The 22,771-nt window shown below is 36.4% G+C and overlaps 1 protein-coding gene across 6 annotated transcripts in view; it reads right to left on the reverse strand.

The window, feature by feature from the left end:
* The window catches only part of MRPL39 (mitochondrial ribosomal protein L39), a 157,606-nt gene that overhangs the window by 131,044 nt on the left and 3,791 nt on the right, over positions 1–22,771 (reverse strand). For 2 of the 6 annotated variants that reach the window (XR_013994919.1, XM_081073113.1), the window contains exons 4-8: positions 21,370–21,469; positions 20,359–20,426; positions 18,187–18,299; positions 15,651–15,716; positions 14,587–14,740 (exon numbers count right to left, since the gene is read on the reverse strand). Coding sequence is in view for 4 of the 6 variants with exons in the window: in XM_081073113.1 (XP_080929239.1) it covers positions 14,587–14,740; positions 15,651–15,716; positions 18,187–18,299; positions 20,359–20,426; positions 21,370–21,469 (501 nt within the window). In the remaining 2 variants the exon portion in view is untranslated. Of the gene's footprint in view, positions 1–4,688; positions 4,748–7,607; positions 7,712–10,338; positions 13,607–14,586; positions 14,741–15,650; positions 15,717–18,186; positions 18,300–20,358; positions 20,427–21,369; positions 21,470–22,771 lie in introns of those variants that run through there. The other 4 variants (XR_013994920.1, XM_081073114.1, XM_081073116.1 and 1 more) reach the window with 4 other exon arrangements.

Below are 22,771 nucleotides of genomic sequence, written 5' to 3' on the forward strand. Positions count from 1 at the left end.
AATTATCATTTTAAACTTTTCTGTATTTCACTCAGCTCAGGGTCTTACTCACACTTGCTTAAATGGAATGAGAAAATGTATCCAAGTCTCCACTGACTTTGGAAACACAGCTGTTCTGACCCTAGAGACTCTCTGTACTGGCTTACATGTATGTCCCAACTTGAGGACTGTTTTTCAACTTGGCTTGTATGGACTCATTACAGTCGGCTCAAGCATCGATTTGGCTTTCCTCAATTCTGCACATCAAGAAGGCAGTCTCCATATTCACTTTAAGAAAATCCATGATTAAAAAAAATAAAAATAAAAATAAAAAAAGAAATATTTCAAGATAGTAAATATATTATGAAAAAGAAAAAAAAGAAAAAAAAAGAAAATCCATGATTAAAAATATAAATATAAAACTGTCCTTTTTATCTCTACAGGCAGGATCGCCATAATAACACCCAACTTCTAGATCCCTTAGAAATAACACTGCAGTAGTAGCATCCCCTAAAACTAAAAACTTTCCCTTTCTGTCAATAAATTTAACCATGTATGAAATCTAAAATCTCCTCATTGAATAAACTTATCTTTAAAAGGATATTATCTGTATTTATTATATGTATGTATCATCTTAAAATACACATACATCTTTGATCTAAAGGATCACCTATAATTATCACCTATAATTTATATTACAGATCTACTAGCACATATGTAGAATCATATAAGTAAAAGCTTACTAAGTGAAGCATTATTTTAATAGCAAAAAATGAAAAATCAGCCATCAATAGGGATTAATGAAATAATGGTACACCTATAAATGGAATGTTATACTGAAAGAGTCGAAACAGAACATGTAACTTCTAAAATAGAAAGGAAAAAGTAAGAGAAAAATAAAGAAAATCAAATCAATCCAGTATGTGGCAAGAAAGGAGAAAAAAGAATGCAAAGCATTGGTACAGTAAAGTGTATATGAATTAAAATTTATCTCTTAAAAGATAGCAATTCCAAGACTGGATTTAAACAGAAAATAACAGTTTTATGCTATTATACAAAAAGAAAAAAGACAAATTTAAAACATGACATTTTTTAAAAGTTGAAAGTAAAGGGATAAAAAAAAACATATACCAGCCTAATGTAATTATAGAATCAGATTTTAAAAACCTGTTTTTTTAAAATCTAATGTAATAATAGAAGTCTAATGTAATAATAGAACCAGATTTTTTTTAAAAAAGAGATCAAGGAAACCAGATTAGGGGACAAAAATCATTATTAGGTATACAGAGGATCCTTATTTAATGATAAAAAAAACAAAACAACTTGTCAGCAAGTTATAAAAATCCCAAACCAGAATATGTAGTGCTAACAAAAATAGTCTCCAAATATAATAAGCGAATCTTGATCTAATATTTGGAGAAATAATTAAAAGAGAAATTGTCAAATCCATAATTGTTGTAGGAGAATGGATTTAAGGGGGAGGGGGAGATTCCCACATCTTTTTTAAACAGAAAATCTAAAACATAATGACATAAAATTTGAAAGGAAATATTTACCACTAATCTAAAGAAACTTCATGTAGAAATATCAGTATCAGAAAAACAGATTTTAAGACCAGCCCACAGAAGTCGACAAGCTGATCCTACAATAACGACGACAATTTTGAAAAAGAGACTCAGCTTATCAGAAATCCAAACGTATCATAAAGCTATAATAATTAAAACTGTATGACAGTGGTACAGAGATAGACAAATGGACCAATAAGCAGACCCAGGCACTTAAAATCTGATATGATTGTATGGCACAACCACAAAGAGTAGGGAGAAATGCTACAGAATAACTATCCACGTGGGGAAGTGAGGACTCAAAATTAGATCTTCTAACTCACTCTGTGTGCAAAATTAAACTTCAAACAAATTATACAATTAAATATGAAAAGCAAGACTTTAAAATAAGACAAAATACAGAAATATGCCTTACAGCTTCAAGTTAGGGAAGACTTCCTTAAATGTCTTGAACACACACATATAAATCATAAAAGTAGATGAATAATTTTGTCTACGTTAAAATTAAAGACAGCACAAAGCTAAACGGTAAGCCAAACCAGAGAAGATATTGATAGTGACAAATGTTTAACTTTCTGAATATATAAAGAACTTCTTTTCAGATAAAGGGGCCACAGATCTGAAAAAACAAAAAAACAAAAAAAACTGGGCAAAGGCTATAGAACACACTGGTAACTCACAGAAGAAACCTGATTGGATGATAAACAAATGAAAAGATGCTCATCATCACTATGTACTCAGTATTAAACAAATTAAATTAAATGAGTTCGGATCACATATATCCACAGACCTAATATTTGAAAGTGTGGCCAACAGTAAATGGCGGGAGTGGGGAACAGGAACGATCACACTGACAAGGAGTAAGTTGGTACAACTGTGTGACAACCAATAATGCTTAGTCAAGTTGAACAAGCATGTTCTGCTTCTAGGCACATACCTAGAGATAACGTCAAATGGATACACACAAAGAAACATACATAAAAATGTTTCCGGAAGTACTCACTGGAATACTACAACGTCAAGACCATCCTCGATGGTCATCAAGAAAAGAATGAATTAATTGTGGGATTAATCACACAGTATACAGTAAATGGAATACTGTCTACATGTATCAACCATCTCTGCATGTGTACCACACGTATCAACATGCTAAATGGGAAAACACAATGCTGAGCAACAAAAGCAAATTGCAAAAGGACATGTATCATGAAATCAATTATATTTAGTTTTAAAACACAGAAAATACTATCCACTGTAAATCATGAAGTGTAAAGACATGCCCTAACAGAACAGTGATTCTTCTTGGAAGGAAATGACATGAGGAAGACTTCTAATGGATAGGTAAGAGTTTTCTTTACTTACAAACAAGGATCTGAAGGGAAAAGGTTAACAATGCTTACATTTGGGTAGTGGCTAGATGTCAACATTCTTGGTTGCAAACAACCAGATCTTCTCTAGCAAGTTTAAGCTAAAGGAATGCTTCACAATCTCAGGCTCGGAGATCAGGTTACACAGGCCTGAAAAAAACGCCATTACACCAGAGCCACTGCTGGGGGAAAAAGCTGTGGAGCAGAGCCTGACAACACGCAGGGCGCCATGCAACCTCGGCCACTGCTACCTTGAAAGCTTCACGTCGCCGCTGCTCTCAACAAAATGGATCCCATGTGCCACTCTGTCTTCACAGCATCACTTCCAAATGTCACACAGGTAGGTCTAATGGGTGAGCCTCTGACACCTGTCTGAGCCCTAACTGCAAGGAAAGTTAGGAAATGAACTTCCAGTCTTCTACTTAGTGAGATTAAGATTCATAAAGTGAGAAGTCACCAAACAGTGGATGTTCAAACAGTGCAAGGTGCCAAAAAGCATGAAAAATGTCCACTCAAATAGGGCTTTAAAGTATTTTCTGTACTTATTGGTATGCTCAAAATATTTCATAACTTTTCAAGAAAAGAATTCAAAGTCTAAATCTACAAACAACAAAGGGAATAGAAAAGTAGCAGCAGACAAGAAATTTTGATTTATTTCTAAAAGATGGAAAGTGAAGTGACTAATGCGACAGTAGAGGATGTCACCAGCTAGAGTACAGTGGAGTCCATCAGAGAAAGGAGCCGACCTGCCCAGCTGGGCCTAGAGGAGGTCAGCGGAGACAGGAGACAGAAGAGGGGCTAGAAAGAAACTTGTAATGACGAGCGGGGAAAAGGAGGAGGAGGAGGGACACGTGCTAGAGTGGGGCTAATTGATTTATTTAGCAATATCTAATCAATTTATTTGGCAATATGTAATAGCAAATGATAAAGGCAATTAATAGAATGTGCAAATGACAGAAAATAAAGGCTGTTAAGACTAAACTATATACGTTGATAACAATGGCTAGAATGTGCAAATGACAGAAAATAAAGGCTGTTAAGACTAAACTATATACGTTGATAACAATGGCATGTCAAAGGAGTACACATACATGTAAGTTTAAGAGATCCCATCATATGTTTACTATTGACCAAAAATCACTTGGCTAACTACACAAATAACATCAGTAAGGAGTATCCAAAAGCAGTAATGAGCTTTATAGGATAGTAACTATTAGAGTAGATGCCACAAGCTCACCAAACCGGGGTGGGGAAACGGCACTGGAAAAGTCATAAAGCAAAACCTTGCCAGGTCTGTAGCTGAGAGAAACTCAGGCGTCTCCCACAGAACCGTTGGCGTTGTTGTTGGGAGTTAGGACGTCTTCTGATACTGCAGGCTGCAAACTGCATACAAGTTCCCAAAGATGCTAGAATGATGACAATTCACCAACAAAATAAGTCTCTACTGTCCATTGAGGCAAGTTCCGACCTCTTCCTCTGAAATAATCCAATCTTGAAAAGCAGTGCTGAAACAGCATATCTTCTGAATAGCAATCTCTTGAAACAGCAATCAATCAATATCAATCCACCTGAGGTCTGTCTTATATATCTCTTTAGATGCACCCCAGAGCCAAGTTTTGTGTTCCTGCCTCCCCTCTCAAGATATAGCCAGTTTCGGGAGGGTCCAGCAGTCAATAATAAAAAAGAAAATATATTACTTATCTGGCTGAAGGGCTAGTTTATCCGGACAAGCAATATCTACTGTTTTTGCTTGGGACCATCAGCCCAAGGTCTTCCAAAGCCTGCAACATGCCTGTCACGTCGTCCTGATATAACTTAGCTACTTCTTCACTTTATCTGTTGATGTGGGCAAAACAGACAGAACAAAAAGGGAATTCTCTCAACCCCTGATCAAGAATTCCTTTAACCCTAAGCTAACCATCACCTCACAGCACAGACAGAAAAGCAACCTCATCTCATGTTTCCCTGCTGGGGAGAATGAGACTAAAAGGGGCATTTACTCAACCCCTGATCATAGCACAGAAATCACCCCACATACAGGAACAGACAAAAGCTAATAGACAAAAGCTCATATAACCAATAAAGGCAAATTTTCCTCAACATCTACTTTACAATTCGGTCTCAAAATTTGTATTCATTGGTAATCACATGTAGTGTCTTATGTGAGAGAACAAAGAGTCAACAGACAAAATTTAACCATCACCTCACATGCAGTCTCTCGTGAGGGAACAAAAAGCAAACCAAAAAGCTAACCATCACCTCACAACACAGAGACAGAACAACAAACATCATCTCATATCTTCTACTCCAGAGAATGAGACCAAACAGAAAAACAACCTCATCTCATGTCTCCCCTGCTCGGGAGCATGAGACCAAAGGGAGACAGAAAAACAACCTCATCCCCTATCTCCCCTGCTCGGGAGAATGAGACAGAAAAGGGAATTTACTCAATCCTTGATCACAGCACAGAAATCACCTCACATGCAGAAACAGATGAAAGCTAATACACAAAAGCTCGCATCAACCAATGAAGACAAATTTTCCTCAACATCTACCCTACAATTCACCCTCAAAATTTGTATTCATTGGTAATCACATGTAGTCTTTTATATGAGAGAACAAAGAGTCAACAGGCAAAACTTAACCATCACCTCACATGCGGTCTCTCATGTGAGGGAAAAAAGAAACAGTCAAAAGCTAACCATCACCACACATGCAGTCTCTCATGTGAGGGAACAAAGAGCAAACCAAAAAGCTAACCATCACCTCACATGGAGTCTCTCATGGGAGGGAACAAAAAGCAAACAGACAAAAGCTCACATTAATCAATGAAGGCAAATTTTCCTTAACATCTACCCTACAGGACTCCAACTACAGGAGGCCCTAAATCCAGGTATTTGCTCCCAGGGAAAATATTTCAGGGATCTAAGTGGAAGAACTGTCTGGGGAGAATGAGAGCAGTCAGTATGGAAACTGACTGCCAAACCTGAAGATCTCTTCGTTCTAGCATTTAGAAAACCCCCATCATAACAGCCTGCTTCATCCTAACCTGCCTGAAACAAGAAAGACTGAGATAAGCAAAAAATCTGTCACTACAGTAAAAAAATGAACAAATGAATGTCATTATTTAAGTATCTTCAGAAAATTCACAAAGATATACTGTATCTGTTAAACATGAACAGGACAAGCAGAAGAGCTTTCAGAAAGTAAAATATGCTTGACAAAGGAGGTTCAATTAAAAAGACTAGAATACAAACGCAAGAGCGTTGAGGAGAAAAATACAGAGAGGACCAATATAGGGGATCCAAAATCCAACTTCACAGTGTTAAAGAAACAGAGAAAAGGAGTAAAATTTTTAAAAACAGAAAATTTCCTAGAGCTCAAGAGTCAAAATTGAGAATATCAAGAAGAATAACTGACTAAAGATCTAGACACATATAATGAAATGTTAGCATTTTATAACAAAGTCCTAAAAATGTCCATAGTGTATACAAGTGTGTGTGGCAGGATGGGAGGTAGGCAGACTGTCAGGATGGCAGAGAAGAGGGTATATAAAAAGTAACAAAATCAAACAGGTATCAGACTTACTAACAACAACATCAGATGCCAGAAGATAACTGAGCTTCTTTCAACGTCTTGATAGAAAATTCTAATCTAGCCAAAAAGTTGATCAAATGTAAATTGCAAAACAAAGCCACTTCAAACATGCATGGGTTCAGCTCTTGGACACTTTTTCTTAGGGTGAAATCTACCACGGTATGGACTCCAGCAGATGAGAAAGTTAATCGAGGAACAGCAAAATATGGACTCTAGGAAAAAGGAGATCTCACCCAGGGGTGAAAACATAAGATCTTCAAGTGAAACGTGTGCACAAAGCTCAGAAAGCCAAGTGCTCAGACCTGAATGGGAAGAAATTTTTTGGCAAAATATTTTTAAAAGACTGATAATCAAGACTCGTCCAAGGCATGAGGAAACTGACACTCTCGGCACTGTTGTTGGGACTGTCATTTGGCAAAGCCTTTCAGAGGCTCGAATCAGGTAGCATCTGTCAGTAATTCCCATACCAGAAATCTATTCCTACAAAATGACTTATGCATGAGCAGTGCAGAGGAGTACATAAGAGCATGTGAGTGCAATTACCAGGATCCAGATTCCAGCTTTTGTACTTGCCAGTTCTGTGCTGTTTCCCCGTTTACCAATTGGAAACACCTTCCCAATAGGCTGTTGTGAGGATTAAATGTGAAAGGCTTAGCACAATGGCCGGTATATAGGAAATACTCAGTTAACTTAGTAAATACTCAGTTAATCTATCTATCTATCTATCTATCTATCTATCTATCTATCTATCTATCTATCTATCTATCCATCCACAAGACACTTGCCGTTTCGCCCAAGGATGTTTACTGCGCCACTTTAAAATAGCAAAAACCAGAAACAACTAGTATGATCCTATTTTTGGTTTTAAAAGATTACATTTGTATTTGTATATATATGTATGTTTATACATGTAGAAAAGGACTGAAAAGAGAAAACATGCCAAAGTGTTACATCTGGAGAGTAGGAGGGGACAGGGTTACTTCTGTGTGAAACTATTATTGTGAACGATCTAAATTGTTTTCTCCTTTAGAGAAAGAAAAAGTAAACACCAGTATAAATAATAGGAAGAAAAAGATACTCTTTATAAGCACACACAAACATTAATTAAAAACTTTTATTTTAATTTACTATACATGTTTAAAGTTTAGAAAGTTACTAGGTAGATGCACTTCCCTCTGTAGGTTTAGTTTGATCTTCAGTTACCTGTAAAAACATGAATAGCTTTACTTTTCTAATAAATATTTAGTTTTACCCTTCACCCACCATTCAAAATCATTCCACATTCGTTCTCCTATAATGACCTCTGTTTTTCTCCTTCAAGAGTAATTATTACAGAAAGTAGAAAGAGAAGAAAATTCGTAAGGCGAAGTTCCCTATATAAACTATCAAATAAAGAATAGCAATTCTATTAAAGAAATAATCTGAGGCATATATCTAGCTTCTCAAGTTTGTCATTTCATTTTTCATCTATAAAATCAAATCATTAGTATGAGAAAAATACAAGCAGCGGTGCAACAAGATATTTTAAATCAATCTGTTGGAAAGTATAATTCTATTTTGAACACAGTACATTATAGGGTTAGTACAAAGAGATCTCTGTATGTGCACACTTGTACTCTCTGTCACTCAGACACATCACACAAAAAAGGCTAATCTGTACTCATCACCCCCAAACCTGCTCCACCTCGCACATTAGTTATTTCGGGTAAGAGCTACCCAGCTGCCCACACCTGGCATTAGAGAACCCACAGTTCTCTCACCTGCATATTCAATCAACAGTCCTGCTAGTTCAACTTAAGTGACTCTCACAGCCATTCTCACTGCCATGCCTGAATTTCAGAATGCCATCATCTTCTAGCCCCCTAATAAGAATGCTGGCTTAAGCTGCAGCTATTTTCCACGTTGCCCTCAGAATGAGCTTTTAAACAGGAATGGCTGCCTACTAGGTTATTTCCTTGCTAAAATCTCCAGTTAGCCTCAATCACTTTCAGGAGGGGAATGCACATTCTATCTCATGGACGATGAACCCATAATATTCAATTTATAACAAACCTCTGGACTCATCACCCACCCTACATGTGACTATACATTCAGATTCATCTCATATTCACCATTCTCTCCTCCATGCCTCTACACAAGCATGGAGAAAGAACCCCCAACCCACTCCCCAGTAAATTATCTGTTGGCCCACTTTTATTCATCCTTTACAACCAGATTAAGAGACACCAATTCCTGGGGACCTTCCCTAACTAACCCCCCAGCTTGGTTTAGGTCCTACTCCTCCATATGCCAGAGCCCCACACGAACACCTAAACTATTTGCTTATGTCTAGGTATGCCGTTAAATCAACTTCCTAGAGGACAGCAAGTAGATTTTGTTCTTTGTACCTATTGTTCCTGGCACAAAACTATCAATAAATGTATTGGTTGAATCAAGGAACCATGTTTTACTTACTCCCCTTAGGCAAGCAAAATAGACAGTGGAAGAAGAAACCTGAACCAGAATAAATGTTTCAAAAACAGCTACTCACTGATTTCTACTAGATATTCTAGGTTACTGTCTCTACTACTTTCCTGCATTTTTCCTTGCTTTAAAGTATTCAGTAATTATCGCTGCTTGAGTTTCCCCAAACCATTCCTTATACACTCATTTCTTTTCTAGTTTTCATCTAAAATGATCATTGTGACCAAAGAGACAAAGTTATTCCATCCATTCAAATATACTTTGTTCTTATGAAAAAAAGAAAATTACATAAACTTTATGTATTATGACTAAGTAGTACCTAAACAATAAGTTCTACTTGTAAATTTATTAATACAGACTAGGTTTAAACATAATCATAAAAAATAATCAATAAATATTTATTAGGTTAACCCCCCTCCCTGTGTGCCAAATGTTGGATTCAAAATTTGGGGTTACACATACACAACAAACCCTAAATGGGTTAACAGATTGAATGTAATTTTCTAGCAAAAACAATCAGAAAGCAGTATGAGGAGGTATGTAATCAAGCAGAAATTGTACAAACGGATATTTGGTAAGAGATTACTCTGAGAATGTTCCATGGAGAGACTTGGGCGAGGATAAGTAGGGTGCAAATAGGAGGAGAAGGGGACATGCAGTCCAGATGGAAGAACTGTCATGAAGAAACAACTAAACTTGAGAAGAAGTCTGATGCATGCTGATTAGTGTGCCTGCAAACTTGATCAGAGTGGAAAATTAGGGTAACAAGGAAGGGTTCACATGGCTGGATAACACAGGACAGCTATCAGATAATTTAAGTGAAAGAGTAGTACCATTTAGCCTATGAAAGCGTGAATAGAGATAGTGGTGGTCGAGAAATATGATCATTCCTACTTATGAAATCTAAATGTTAATAACACAGAATAAGCTACAAAAACATAAGAATTTAAATTTGACTTTTCAGGACTTTACACATTTAACATGTCAACAGTCAAGGCAGCTTTAAAATGTTCATTAAGTATGTAAAAAAATTACCATAAGACCTAATTAACACCATTACAACCTTTAAGAACTATTACTACTATGTTGTAATAGTCTTATATCTCTTCAAGTTCTACAGTACCATTTACATAATATTTACAAATAAAATCAAAAGAGAATTACTAAGTTACAATTTTTCTCTTGCCAAAATACTACTGGAGTCAACAACCATGAAACTGCTTTAGCTATTGAGACAACCAATTACTTTTTTTCATTCTTTGTCTTTCTTTTTTTTTTCCTTTTTTTTTTTTTTTTTGGTTGTTGTTGCTTAATTTCAATGAAAATTTCTTTGTAGAAAGTACTCATTAACTGTCAAAAACACTTACCATTTTTCGAGACCTTTCCAATAGTTTATCCCATATTGTAAAATGTGCCTTGAAAAAAAAAATTTACTATGAATTAAACAAGTAGAGTTAAAAATAAAAGGGGCTGAGTATATAGACTTCAAATAAAACAAATACATAAAAAGTTAGGCAATACTAATGAGGCTAAATGGTTATAAACGTGGATTAGAGTAGGAACAAAAGGTGCCATATAGAACAGCTGTTTTGTTTGGCATTTAAGAAAAAAAGACTTAGGCACTGAATGTGCTATTCTTCCTCTGTCCTTAATCATCACAATCATAGAAAGCATTCCTCATAATGGGAGCAAAAACCTGCCCCACTTTCTTGTAGATTATGGTTCTTTCCTGAAATAGCCAATTTCAACATGCTAGAGGTCATTCTTCAAATCATAATCAATCACAGGAGAGGTTCATTAAGAACCAACTGTGACATCCTCGCACTGAAATGGCAGACCAAAAGGATTTAGCAAATTACCCCAAAGAACAAGTAAAATCTAATGAAGACAACAGTAAAATTTAGAGCCAATAAGGATTGTTAATCCTTAACAATCTTATGTAGCAGAGGATTATCAGAATGAATTAATGAAAACTGTGCAAAGCGCATAACAACCACATCAATTTTATTAAGTCTATCAAAGGAAATACCCAGGGATGTGGGTCGATCAGTGACTATTTCACACTGAATCAGCTGGTAAAATATATAACAAAAGGTGGTGGGGGGTGAGAGACGAGGGTAAGGAGGATCAAATATATGGTGATGGAAGGAGAACTGACTCTGGGTGGTGAACACACAATGGGATTTATAGATGATGTAATACAGTATTGTACACCTGAAATCTATGTAACTTTACTAACAATTGTCACCCCAATAAATTAAAAAAATAATGAAAAAAAAGTATAACAAAAGGTAGAATTACTAAATATGTACATGCAAACACTCCTGGAGAAAAGAGCAGCATGGTATACATATGTTTAGAAGGAAAACCATGGGGTCAGCCGGATGGCTCAGTTGGTTAGAGCACACTGCTCTTAACAACAAGGTTGCCGGTTCGATCCCCACATGGGCCACTGTGAGCTGCACCCTCCACAACTAGATGGAAACAACTACTTGACTTGGAGCTGATGGGTCCTGGAAAAACACACTTAAAGAAAAAAGAAAAAAAGGAAAACCATGCCTGATTTGTACAGAAGAAACAGATGGTGCAGAAACCTTATGGCATGGCTAGAATATAGCGGGTTCTGGAGAAAGAGGTATGAGATGAAGTCAGAGAGGTAGGCAGGGGCCAGAGAATGTAGGACTTTACAAGACAGGGTAAGGGTTAGAATTTGATTATGAGAAGCCACTGGAAAGTTTGGGGCAGAAGCATTACAAGATTTGATTTGTGTATTAAAAGGTCATTTTGTCTCCTAAGTGGAGAATGTGCTGTGAGGAGAATGAAAACAGGGAAGGGGAGTGAAGAGCAGGAGGGACGTGGCGGAGGGAAGCAGAAGCAGATGAGATGCTACACAGTGGATGGACTCGGTAGGTTTTAGAATCAGGAGTTGAAAGAATTTGCTGATGGAAGGGATGGGGGCATGGCTATGAGAGAAACTGAATCAAGGGTTACTTCAAACAACTAGGTAAATAATGATGCCATTTTCTAAAAAGGAGAAAGCTAGGGGGAAAAAGCAGGTATGCAGAGAAAAACCAAACATGTAAAGAACAAGTATGCTAAAAATTACAAAATGTACAGTAGAGAGATGAAAGAAAATTTAAATAAATAAAAAGATATACTGTGTTCTTAGACTGAAGACTCAGTATAGTAAAGATGTCGATTCTCCCCAAATTGATATACAGGTTTAACATTCCTATCGAATTCCTATTGAAATTCCAGTAAGACCTGTCTATAAAGAAAAGATTACCATAAAATTGAATGGAAAGACAAAGGACCTAAAGTAGTTGAAACAATTTTTATAAAGAATAACATGGGAGCAATTACTCTACTTCATTTCAAGACCTATTTATAGCTACAGTTATCAAATCCATGATACTGGCAGAGGGACAGACACAGATCAATTCAACAGAACAGACAACCCAGAAATAGACCCACATAAATATGTCCAACTGATTTTTAACAAGGGGTCAAAAACAATTCCATGGAGAAAGGACAGCCTGTTCAACAGATGGTGCTGGAGAAATCTGACATCCATAGGCAAGAAAAAAATGAACCTCGACCTAAATCTCACATACAAAATTTAAATAGCCAAAAGCTAGCCAAAATTTAACTCAAAATGGACCATAAGTTTAAATATAAAACTTTTAGGAGAAAGAACAGGACGGGGGGCAGCCGGACAGCTCAGTTGGTTAAAGCGTGAGCTCTGGACAACAGGTTGCGGGTTCGATTCCCACATGGGCCAGTGTGCTGCGCCCTCCACAACTAGATTGAAGACAACGAGCTGCTGCTGAGCCGTGGAGGGGCAGCTGGATGGCTCAGTTGGTTAGAGTGCGAGCTCTCAACAACAAGGTTGCCGGTTCAATTCCCTCATGGGATAGTGGACTGCACTCCCTGCAACTAAGATTGAAAATAGCAACTGGACTGGACTTGGAGCTGAGCTGCGCCCTCCACAACTAGACTGAAGGACGACTTGGAAATGATGGGCCCTGGAGAAACACACTGTTCCCCAACATTCCCCCAATAAAATAAAAAATAAAAAATAAAGAAAAAAAAAACAGGAATAAATCTTTGGGAGCGAGGGCTAGGCAAAGAATTCTTAAAATTGACACCCAAAGTGTTGATATGCAAAAGCCTGTTCAGAGGATGAAAGGCCAAACTACCAAACTACAAAAAGAGAGAAAATATTTGCAAACTACGTATCTAACAAAGGACTGGTATCTAGAATATATTTTTTTAAAACTCTCAAAACTCAACAATAAAAAAAAACCAAAAACAATCCAATGAGAACATGGGCAAAAGACATAAACAGACATTTCACCAAAACTGATATACAAATGACAAATAAACACATGAAAAGATGTTTAACACAATTAGCCAATACAGAAATGCAATTTAAAACTACAATGAGAAATTACTACAAACCCATCAGAATGGCTAAAATGAAAAATAGTGATCAAATGCTGGCAAGGATTTGAAAAACTGGTTACTCACACAATGCTGGTGGGAGTGTAAAATAATACGGCCACCCTGGAACTCAGTTTGGTAGTTTCTTAATAAACGGAGCGTGTGTCTACCATTTGACCCGCAATTGCACTCCTGGGAATTTATTCCAGAGCAATGAAAAAATACATTCACAAAAACCAGTATATAAATGTTCACATCAGCTTTATTCATAATAGCCAAAAGCTAGACACAATTCAAATATCCTTTAAGGGACATATGGTTAAAGTGTGGTACATCCACACCAAGGAATACTAACTACTCAGCAATAAAACTGGAATGAACTAGTGGTATACTGATACACACAACTTGGATGAATCTCCAGAGAATAATGCCGGGTGAAGAAAGCCAATCCCACAAGATTATATATGATCCCATTCATGACATTCTTGAAATGACAAAATTATCAAAATGGAGAACAGATGAGTAGTTGCCGTGGTAAGGAAGTATGGACGGCGCAGAGGGGAGCGGGTGTGGCTATAAAAGGCCAACATGAGGGATCCTTGTGAAGGACCTGCTCTGTATCTTCACTGTATCAATGTCCACATAGGGTTGTAACATCATTCTATGGTTTTTCAAGATGTTACTATTGGGGAAACTGGGGAAAGTTACTTTAGACCTCTCTGTATTATTTGAATCTACAATTATCTCAAATCAAGTTTAATTTAAAAAGGATTAGCAAGGATGAGAGCATTATAGAAAATGAGAAACTTTGGGTCACGAATAGATCATCAAAATTAGGGAGAAGAGCTGCCAAAAGCAAGGCCAAAAGGCATTCCAGAGGCCTTATCAATGTTCACTGCAATGCTTATCAATGCACCCTCCTCTACACTAATTTGAAAAATTAAAAATGTTATCTCAATTTGATTTAATTTTTTCAACTAATGTTTCTTTTATGAATTATCTGTTCACATCCTGGGCAAAACTGTTTTTAAATCACAAAGTTGACTTGAACAAAATACTCGTGTCACACTATTTAATGAAAATTACAACGTCCTTCAAATTGGTATAAAAATCAAGACCACAATCCCACCCATTCCCAAACTGCGTGACCTGAAACTTGAAGCTTTACTTACTCGTAAGTGAACAGGTAAAGAAAGACCTTGGAATCTCCGTACAAGACTTGTCTGGGTGGCGTGAAGATTGTGAACTGCTGACACTTCATACTGGAAACAAATACTTGTTCTTGGAATAAGAGGGCCCTCACTCACATCAATGAAGTCACCAAATCTGATTTGATTTTAAAAATAAACAAATAAAACCTCAAAATCTGGCAATTGACAACATACGGGGGGGGGGGGAAATCAATTCATTCTCTTGGCTGCTTTGTTCCTAACCCAGAACATTCTATAATATGTCGCTCATTTCAGTCTCTAATAGCTCTTGACATACAATCTCAAGTAAAGAGGCTAAAACTTTGAAAATTAAACTTAAGTGAACCTTTTTCTTAATTAGCATGATATAACTTGAAAGATTTTTAAGACCACTGAACACATCATGCTATGGAGCGGATCCAATGTCTAAAACTGATAACTTCTAAACTCACAAGAACTCATTGCAACCGAGTTTAGAATTCAGTATGCAGAACAGATTGTGTCCAGAAAGAGCAGCTTTCTGGAGGGAAAAAAGTTAAGCCCAAATCAAGAATACATGAGGTTGAGTAAATAGTTAGAGACCATGAAGTCAATTTTGCGTTAAGGCACTGTCATACCTTTCTCATCCTTGTGTCAGAAAGCACATTCTGGTTTAACTTTACTTACATGTAAATATAAGTAGTAACTAATTAGTCAGAATTCACATTTCTGTATACATATGAACACTCATGTGCAATTCATAATAATATTTTGCTCCATTTCAAAATTATCTCTAAAAAATTACAGTTTTAAACAATGGTTTTCAACTCTTGAAATGCAGAAATAAAAATAACAATGAGGAACAGAAACCACAACTGTTCCCGAAGACAATTTAAAACTTCCAGTTACCACCATATTCAAACCAATGAACAAAGCAATACATAATAAGATAATAAAAATAACAAGATACAAATTCATCTTTTTCAGCTGTACATTACATTCAGGTAACAATAAATCTAAACTTTACTATAAATCAGCCTAGCAGCCAATTTTTTATTTTTACTTACCTGTGTAATGTGACAATTCTCTCAGGGTTCTGAGATGCCTTCTCTTCTATGAAATCTATTTTATACCTAAAGAGCAGCAAAAAAAAAAAAAAAAAAAAAAAAAAAAAAATTCAATTATAAATATACAAAAAGGTGTTGTAAGACTCCTCCCTTTTTTTCCTCTTCAGCCACAGTCTTTGAAAGAATGGCTTCCACCTGAAGCCTCCTCTCCTCATCCCCGGTACACATCCCACCTCCTTCACTCTGGCCACACAGCCTCATGACTCCACCAAACTGTTGTCACCAAAGCCACAGGACCCACCTTGGTGCCAACCTAATGGACACTTTTGGGTCCTCATTTTCTGAACACCACTGCTCAACTCCACTTCTCAAAATGCTTCTTATTTTAACTCTCTGGCCACTCTTTTTCTCCGCCTTTTCAGGGCTCTGTCCTAGACCCTCTTTTCATTCTCAAAGCTTCCTTGCTCCTCTAGCTCCTTGACTGCACAGCTTTAATTATCAGTTACGCATTTAGATCTTCTCCATCTCTGCTTCTAACCCACATATCTCTTCTGAACCCTAAACTGTATATCCAAGATCACTAGGGTGTTCCCCAACCACCTTAAACTCCCAAATTCTCAAAACTGAACAAACTATTATCCCCTTTACCCACCAAACTTGTTCTTATTTCCTAGCTTAAGAAAAAGATAGCTCAGTTATTATTTTCCTAGCTTAGTAAATGCCGCTGCCAACCACCACGTGTCCAAAATTTGGGAGATTTCCTTGAGTCCTTCTCTCACCACACCCCATGTCATTACCAAGTCAAGATGGTTCTGCCTAAATGTCTCAAATCTACCCATTTTGTCATCATAGCTAATAGCAGATATGGAACCTTATAGCCCAGGTTCAAATCATGACTTTACCACTTACTGTCAAGAGCCTTGTCTATTCACCCCAGAATGCTAAACATTGTGTGTGTGTGTGTGTGTGTGACAGAGAGAGAGAGAGAGAGAGAGAGAGGGAGAAAGAGAGAGACAGAGACAGAGACAGAGACAGAGACAAAGATACCGTTATTTCCCCAAATATAAGACCTAGCCGGACAATCAGCTCTAATGCATCTTTTGGAGCAAACATTACTATAAGACTCCGTATTACTTTAAGACTGGGTATAATGTACTATAATATACAATGTGGCGTGGCGTGGCGTGGCGTGGCGTGGCGTGGCGTGGCATGGAGACTTTCACAAACTAATCTAAGAATATATCTATTATAAAATATCCCCAAGGTGGCCGATTAACTCAGTTGGTTAGAGCTCATAACACCAAGGTTGCCAGTTCAATCCCCACATGGCCACTGTGAGCTGCGCCCTCCTTAAAAAAAAAAAAAGTATCGCCATGAGAATGTGTGCCTCAATTACTAAATACGTACAGAAATTCTGATCTGTGACCTTTAACAATATGCAGGTGCATATTTTGGCTTCAGAATCTAGTACCTGTGTTGTTTTTTTGCAATGCAGACTCCCTTTCTAATTAGTTCTAATTTCAATTACATTAATATTAAAAATTTAGTTCGGGGGCAGCCGGATGGCTCAGTAGGTTAGAATGCGAGCTCTGAACAGGGTTGCCGGTTTGATTCCCACATGGGCCAGTGTGCTGAGCCCTCCACGACTAGATTGAAGACAACGAGCTGCCACTGAGCCGCCGGAGGGAAGGCCAGATGGCTCAGTTGGTTGGAGCGGCAAGCTCTTAACAAGGTTGCCAGTTCAATTCCTGCATGGGATGGTGAGCTGCGCCCCTGATTGAAAAGGGTGACTGGACTTGGAGCTGAGCTGCGCCCTCCACACCTAGATTGAAGGACGACTTGACACTGATGGACCCTGGAAAAACACACTGTTCCCCAATATTTCCCAACAAAAAATTAAAAAAAAAAAATGCAGGCAGTGCTGAATGATTCCTTTGAATGCCTTTAAAAAAAATAGTTTGTGTTCTTACAACTAGTAGAAGAGGGTGAACTGGAAGTTTTCTAAGTGAGAAAGGGAACTGAGAAGCCAGGTAGGATTTAAAATGTTGATAAAGAAAATCCATCAAATGGATAATTCCTGTGCAGAAGACTAAGAGCTGGCTGTGGAAATGTTCTACTTCAATTGTTGGCTCCCTCCCAATGGCTGGCATTTTCTATCTTACCCTTTCATTTAAAGAGTGGAAGCATGGAATGGAAAGGCTGCCAAATGGACTAAATAATAATTATGTGACATATGTTATCACTTCACAATGGAAGGAAAAAGGGAAACACACTGCTATGCTGATGAAAAGAGAAGAACTGGCCAAAGGAACAAAGAAGTAAAACAAAGTGGGAAAGGGGCCTTTTCTCAGTGAAATAAACAATGAGATGAACAAAAGTAAATAAACTGGTGCAGAAAAAGAGATCTTAGAGCTAAAAATAAAAGTGTCCTACAAATATCAAATATAAAAATTCTTAAGAATTTTCCGGCTGAATTTTCTTCATTGCATATAACTTTGGGAGGTTTACTCCTATTGTAAAGGAAGTCAGCACTTACTTGTTGTGTTGAAATATTTCTAATGCCACTTTTGCATCAACTTCCAGAGTTTCAAATGGAAGATCTTTATAAATTAAAGCACAAGCATCTTTTGTGAAGGAACGTAGGTTCTCCTTAAAAATGAAAGAATTAACCTTTTGTAACAATTTACTTAAAAGCATTTCTACATAAAGCAGACAAAATTAATTGTATACTTAATATTCTAAATCTAACTAAAACAAAAAGTAAATCAAATATGTTAGGAAAGAAAGTTATGAGTTTGTAACAATTAAATATTTGGACCATAAAATGTAGGGCTAGAAATTTTTCTCAACTTCATAAAACTTGCAATTTACTTGTAATTATCAGCTTGTATTAGTAATTATTAAAGATAATCCTACAAAGAAATTTTAATAAACATTTCATTCAAATCATACAACCATATAAAGGCATGGGGAAAAAGTTATTGTTTATATGATTCAGAATGTCATCATTGGCCCTGTACAAAATATGGCATATTTCCAATATGATAAATTTCTGTTTAATGAAAATGTGAATTTTATACAACTAAAATAATTTATTAGTAATACATATTACCAATATTTGAGATTTTTAATAAGAACTATAATTGAATTTTCATTCTGATACAGAGATCACGATAATGCAAATAATTTGTGTAATAAAATTCTCTGCATAAACTTCCTGTTAGACTTCTTTTAGCATGAAATGATTCTTCTCCACTCTTGAAGGGATAATTTACTGTACAACAAATCCACATTCATGGTTAATACAGCTCTCTGAATATAACTCTCCCCTACTATCTCTAAGCCATGCACCCAACCCCATGGAACTTGCAGGTAGCTAGTGCATTTCTTTTCTTTTTTCTTTTTTAATTTAATCTTTAAAAAAAGGAAAAGGAGACAGCATGTTTTACAGATAATGAGAGTTGAATCTTGATCTCATGAGTTTTTACTTAATTCCTCCAATAAAGAAAATTTGGGGGCAAACTTGGAAAGGCAGAAGTTACACTGACAAAAATCCAGAGATTATGAAAAAACAGTTCGAATTCCTTCCTTGGCCTTCCTCCCCGTCTCTCTCTTCACCTCTTTCCTCTCCCTTTCTTTCTTCCTCCCTGCTTCACTCCTCTCTCCCTGTTGATATTACGTAATACGGGTAGGTTTATAAAAGAAATAACTTCCAAAGCCAGAATTTAACCCTGACTCCAAAACTCTTACTTTTAGAAACTATAGTTTTTCACTAAATCTAAGATGTACCACTAAGGAAAAAACACTATCAATTACAATAATAAGATGCCAACTAGAGTAAGACATATTTGTTTCCAGAGATATTAAAATGTGGGAAAAGAAATACACAGTGGAACTGATAAAATGGTACGCTATACCATCTCCCATTTTCTGATCTCTAGACTTCCAATTGGTAGGTCACAAAATTTTGCCCAGTTAAGAATCGGCCATTGACATGTTCTCCCCAGTCATAACTCAGTCTCGCGCTTGACCTGTGCAAGTAAGTCATCAGCACCCCACATGCAGAGCACCTGATCTAGACGGCCCTTGTTAGGTGGGCCCTGTTGCTGCCCAAGGCCCAGACCAACAAGGAGCACCCTCATTACGAGGGCAACCCACTACGGGGTGTCTAGTGAGTTGCTATTTAGTCTGTTGCTAATTGGGTTAGCTTTGTCCAACTCTGAGTCTTTAATTCACACCTGCTCTCACTGTGCCCTTGCACACAAGGGATCTCACAATATGCAACAGGCGAATGAGTTTAGGACAAATTTCCAAACTGTGCTCTGGGGATCCAAGTTTAAGGCTCCAGGCCCACCTCCACCACATCAACCAAGTAATTAAGCTTCTGTATTTTATATTCTAAGCATCTTGAAAACTCCTATCTTAAGGAACATAAGGAAGAAAGCATTTCAAGGAAAAGTCAGACAGGACATAAAGCTCCCATACAACTGACCACGCTGTTGTGCGTACCTTCATTCATATGAGAGTTCTGCCTTAAATACACTGAAAAAGCAACAAAGATAGACAAACAGATAGAACAGAGGAAGGTATATTGATTCATTCATTTAAATAACCTTAACATGCAGTACCATTCAACAATACTAACATAGAAATCATTCTAATATAGAAAAGTAGTCTCTAAAATGAATACTCCAAAGAGTATACTTACTTTTGTTGGCATCCACTCATCAAGTCTCTTATCCAAAACTACATCATAGCAGAAGGCTCCAGCAATTACTGTAAATCCAAACAAAATAAAAAGCAAGTCAAATCTGTTAGGGTAGAAAGTTACCAATTTGCAACAACTGAATATTTAGACCATACATGTAGGGTTAGCAATCTCCCCCAACTCTATAAATTATAATACTGTTACTATTATCCCAGCTACTTGCCAGAGCTCTGCCAACTTTCCCCTAACCAAAAAATTAACTCATCTATTATTAATCCAAAAATACCAGTATTTTTGAAATGTTCAAGTTTTCTTCAGAAATATTATCATAGAGATTTCAAATAATTACTAGATATAAAAATCTCCAAAGAACAAGATATTTAATAAGGAGATAAATGACTAAATGTACATAAAATGTTGAATTTCTCTTTTAGCATCCCCTACATATCTTTTTATTGTTTTTTTCTCCTTAGAATCATTCATTGGGCTTTTCAAATATATTTGGTTGTATATATTTTCTACATTTTTTTAAATTCAAATGTGATCCTACTACACATAGTATTACAAAATCCTAGTTTTAACAAAATTATAAAAATTATAAACTCTTCCATCTACCCAAAATGGTGCCCCTCTGATGTCATGATCATTTCTGGTAACATGGTACTACGTAAGCATATCTTTCTTCAGAAGTCTATTCATACTCCCATTTCCTCACCCTCCACATATTTGATTTCAAAATAAATGCTTAAAGTGGTAAGAAATAAACACTGAGACAATGCAATTACATGAACTTCACACTCAAGAGAAACAGTCTCTTCTAATTCTGTTACACTCATTATTGACCTCCAATAGTTAAATAGGATGAACTTTGTTACCCATAATAAACAGAATATACGTATGATGGTAATTTATATTAGATAAAACTAGAAATTAACTCTACATAACATGAAGAACAGGTCCAAAAACATTCAAAAATTACAAATATTATTTATATTTATATGTGTACATTACCAGGAATTTCTGGAGCTCTGACCAAACTGACCATATATTCATCTTTGAATGCCCTCTCTATCACACAGCCCATCATCATGGCACATGAACGCCAATAAGCCTAGATTAATAAAATAGACACAAACATACACACTAAGATTCAACAAAGATTATTCAACATTTAAATTTACATTGACTTTTGATTTAGGAAGTACTTTTCAAATATCTGTCCATCATCACCAGGTAGCAACAGTTACCATCAGGCCATGCATGACATTATCTATACCAAGTAAAACCCATGAAAGAATGAAGCACCAACTTTGTATTGTTAACAATGTTTCTGTGCAAGGTAACAACCAACAGATAGTTTCACTCTCTGGTAGTAACTTTATTTTTATTTAACCCAGGATAAAGTTAACTTGTTAACAAACTTGTACTAAAGTAAAATAAGTATATTAATATATATCTGTTTATACCATATATAAGTATGGAGGGAAAACTCCACTTCCAAGAATCAGTCATGACTCCTATACGTAACATCACATACATCACACAAGTTAATCATATATACAGCAAAGCAATCTCACTAATAACCAGGCTTTTGTTTTACTAGCACATTTTGATCCATAGTCATGCATGATATAGATATCCATGCAATGACCTTATCAGAGTTATAAATAGAAACACGAGTCCTGCACAAACCTGCCCATCTTATGCCCCATACTGGCATTACTATAACTGGGCACTTGACTTTCATACGCTCTTCTCCACATCTGAGAACTACAAGAGTGAGCTCACCTGGTTGTGTGTGGCAGATTGCTCCAGAATGTATTCTATACAACCATATAACATACACTAAAAATAAGTACAAACCCAGGCCTTGAAGGCAAGTAGCAAAATGCACTTCTTCACATATCCTACGTAAATGTTTTTAATGTCTGTTGAACTTCAACGCCTAGGTTCATATCCAGGCTCCACCAATTCCTAAACTGGTAACCTCAGTCAAGCTACTGAACATCAGTTTATTTATCTGGAAAATGGGAATAACAGCACCTATTTTATGGGATTTTTGTGACAAATGAGTTAATACCTATAAATCACCTAAGACAGTGCCTGATACATAATAAGTACTCAATAATATTACTATTACTATGTCTACCATTTTCTTGTTTAAGTGCCACATTTCAACAAATATTACTAAATATCTACTATATGTAGTATAAGGACTGGGTCCAATAAGGGACATGATCCATGTATTTGCAGAACCAAATTAAATTTAAAATATTAAAAATTAAATTTAAATTTCATATTGTCTAGAATTTAAATTAAAATATTACATCTTGAGACACTAGCCAAGTATTGTAAGGCCCTAGAGAAAAAAGGGATAATTCTGACAAGAAGAAACTAAGAACCTTCCACAGAG

Source organism: Rhinolophus hipposideros (genome assembly GCF_964194185.1).
Source record: "Rhinolophus hipposideros genome assembly, chromosome: 2".
Taxonomy (NCBI): Eukaryota; Metazoa; Chordata; class Mammalia; order Chiroptera; family Rhinolophidae; genus Rhinolophus; species Rhinolophus hipposideros.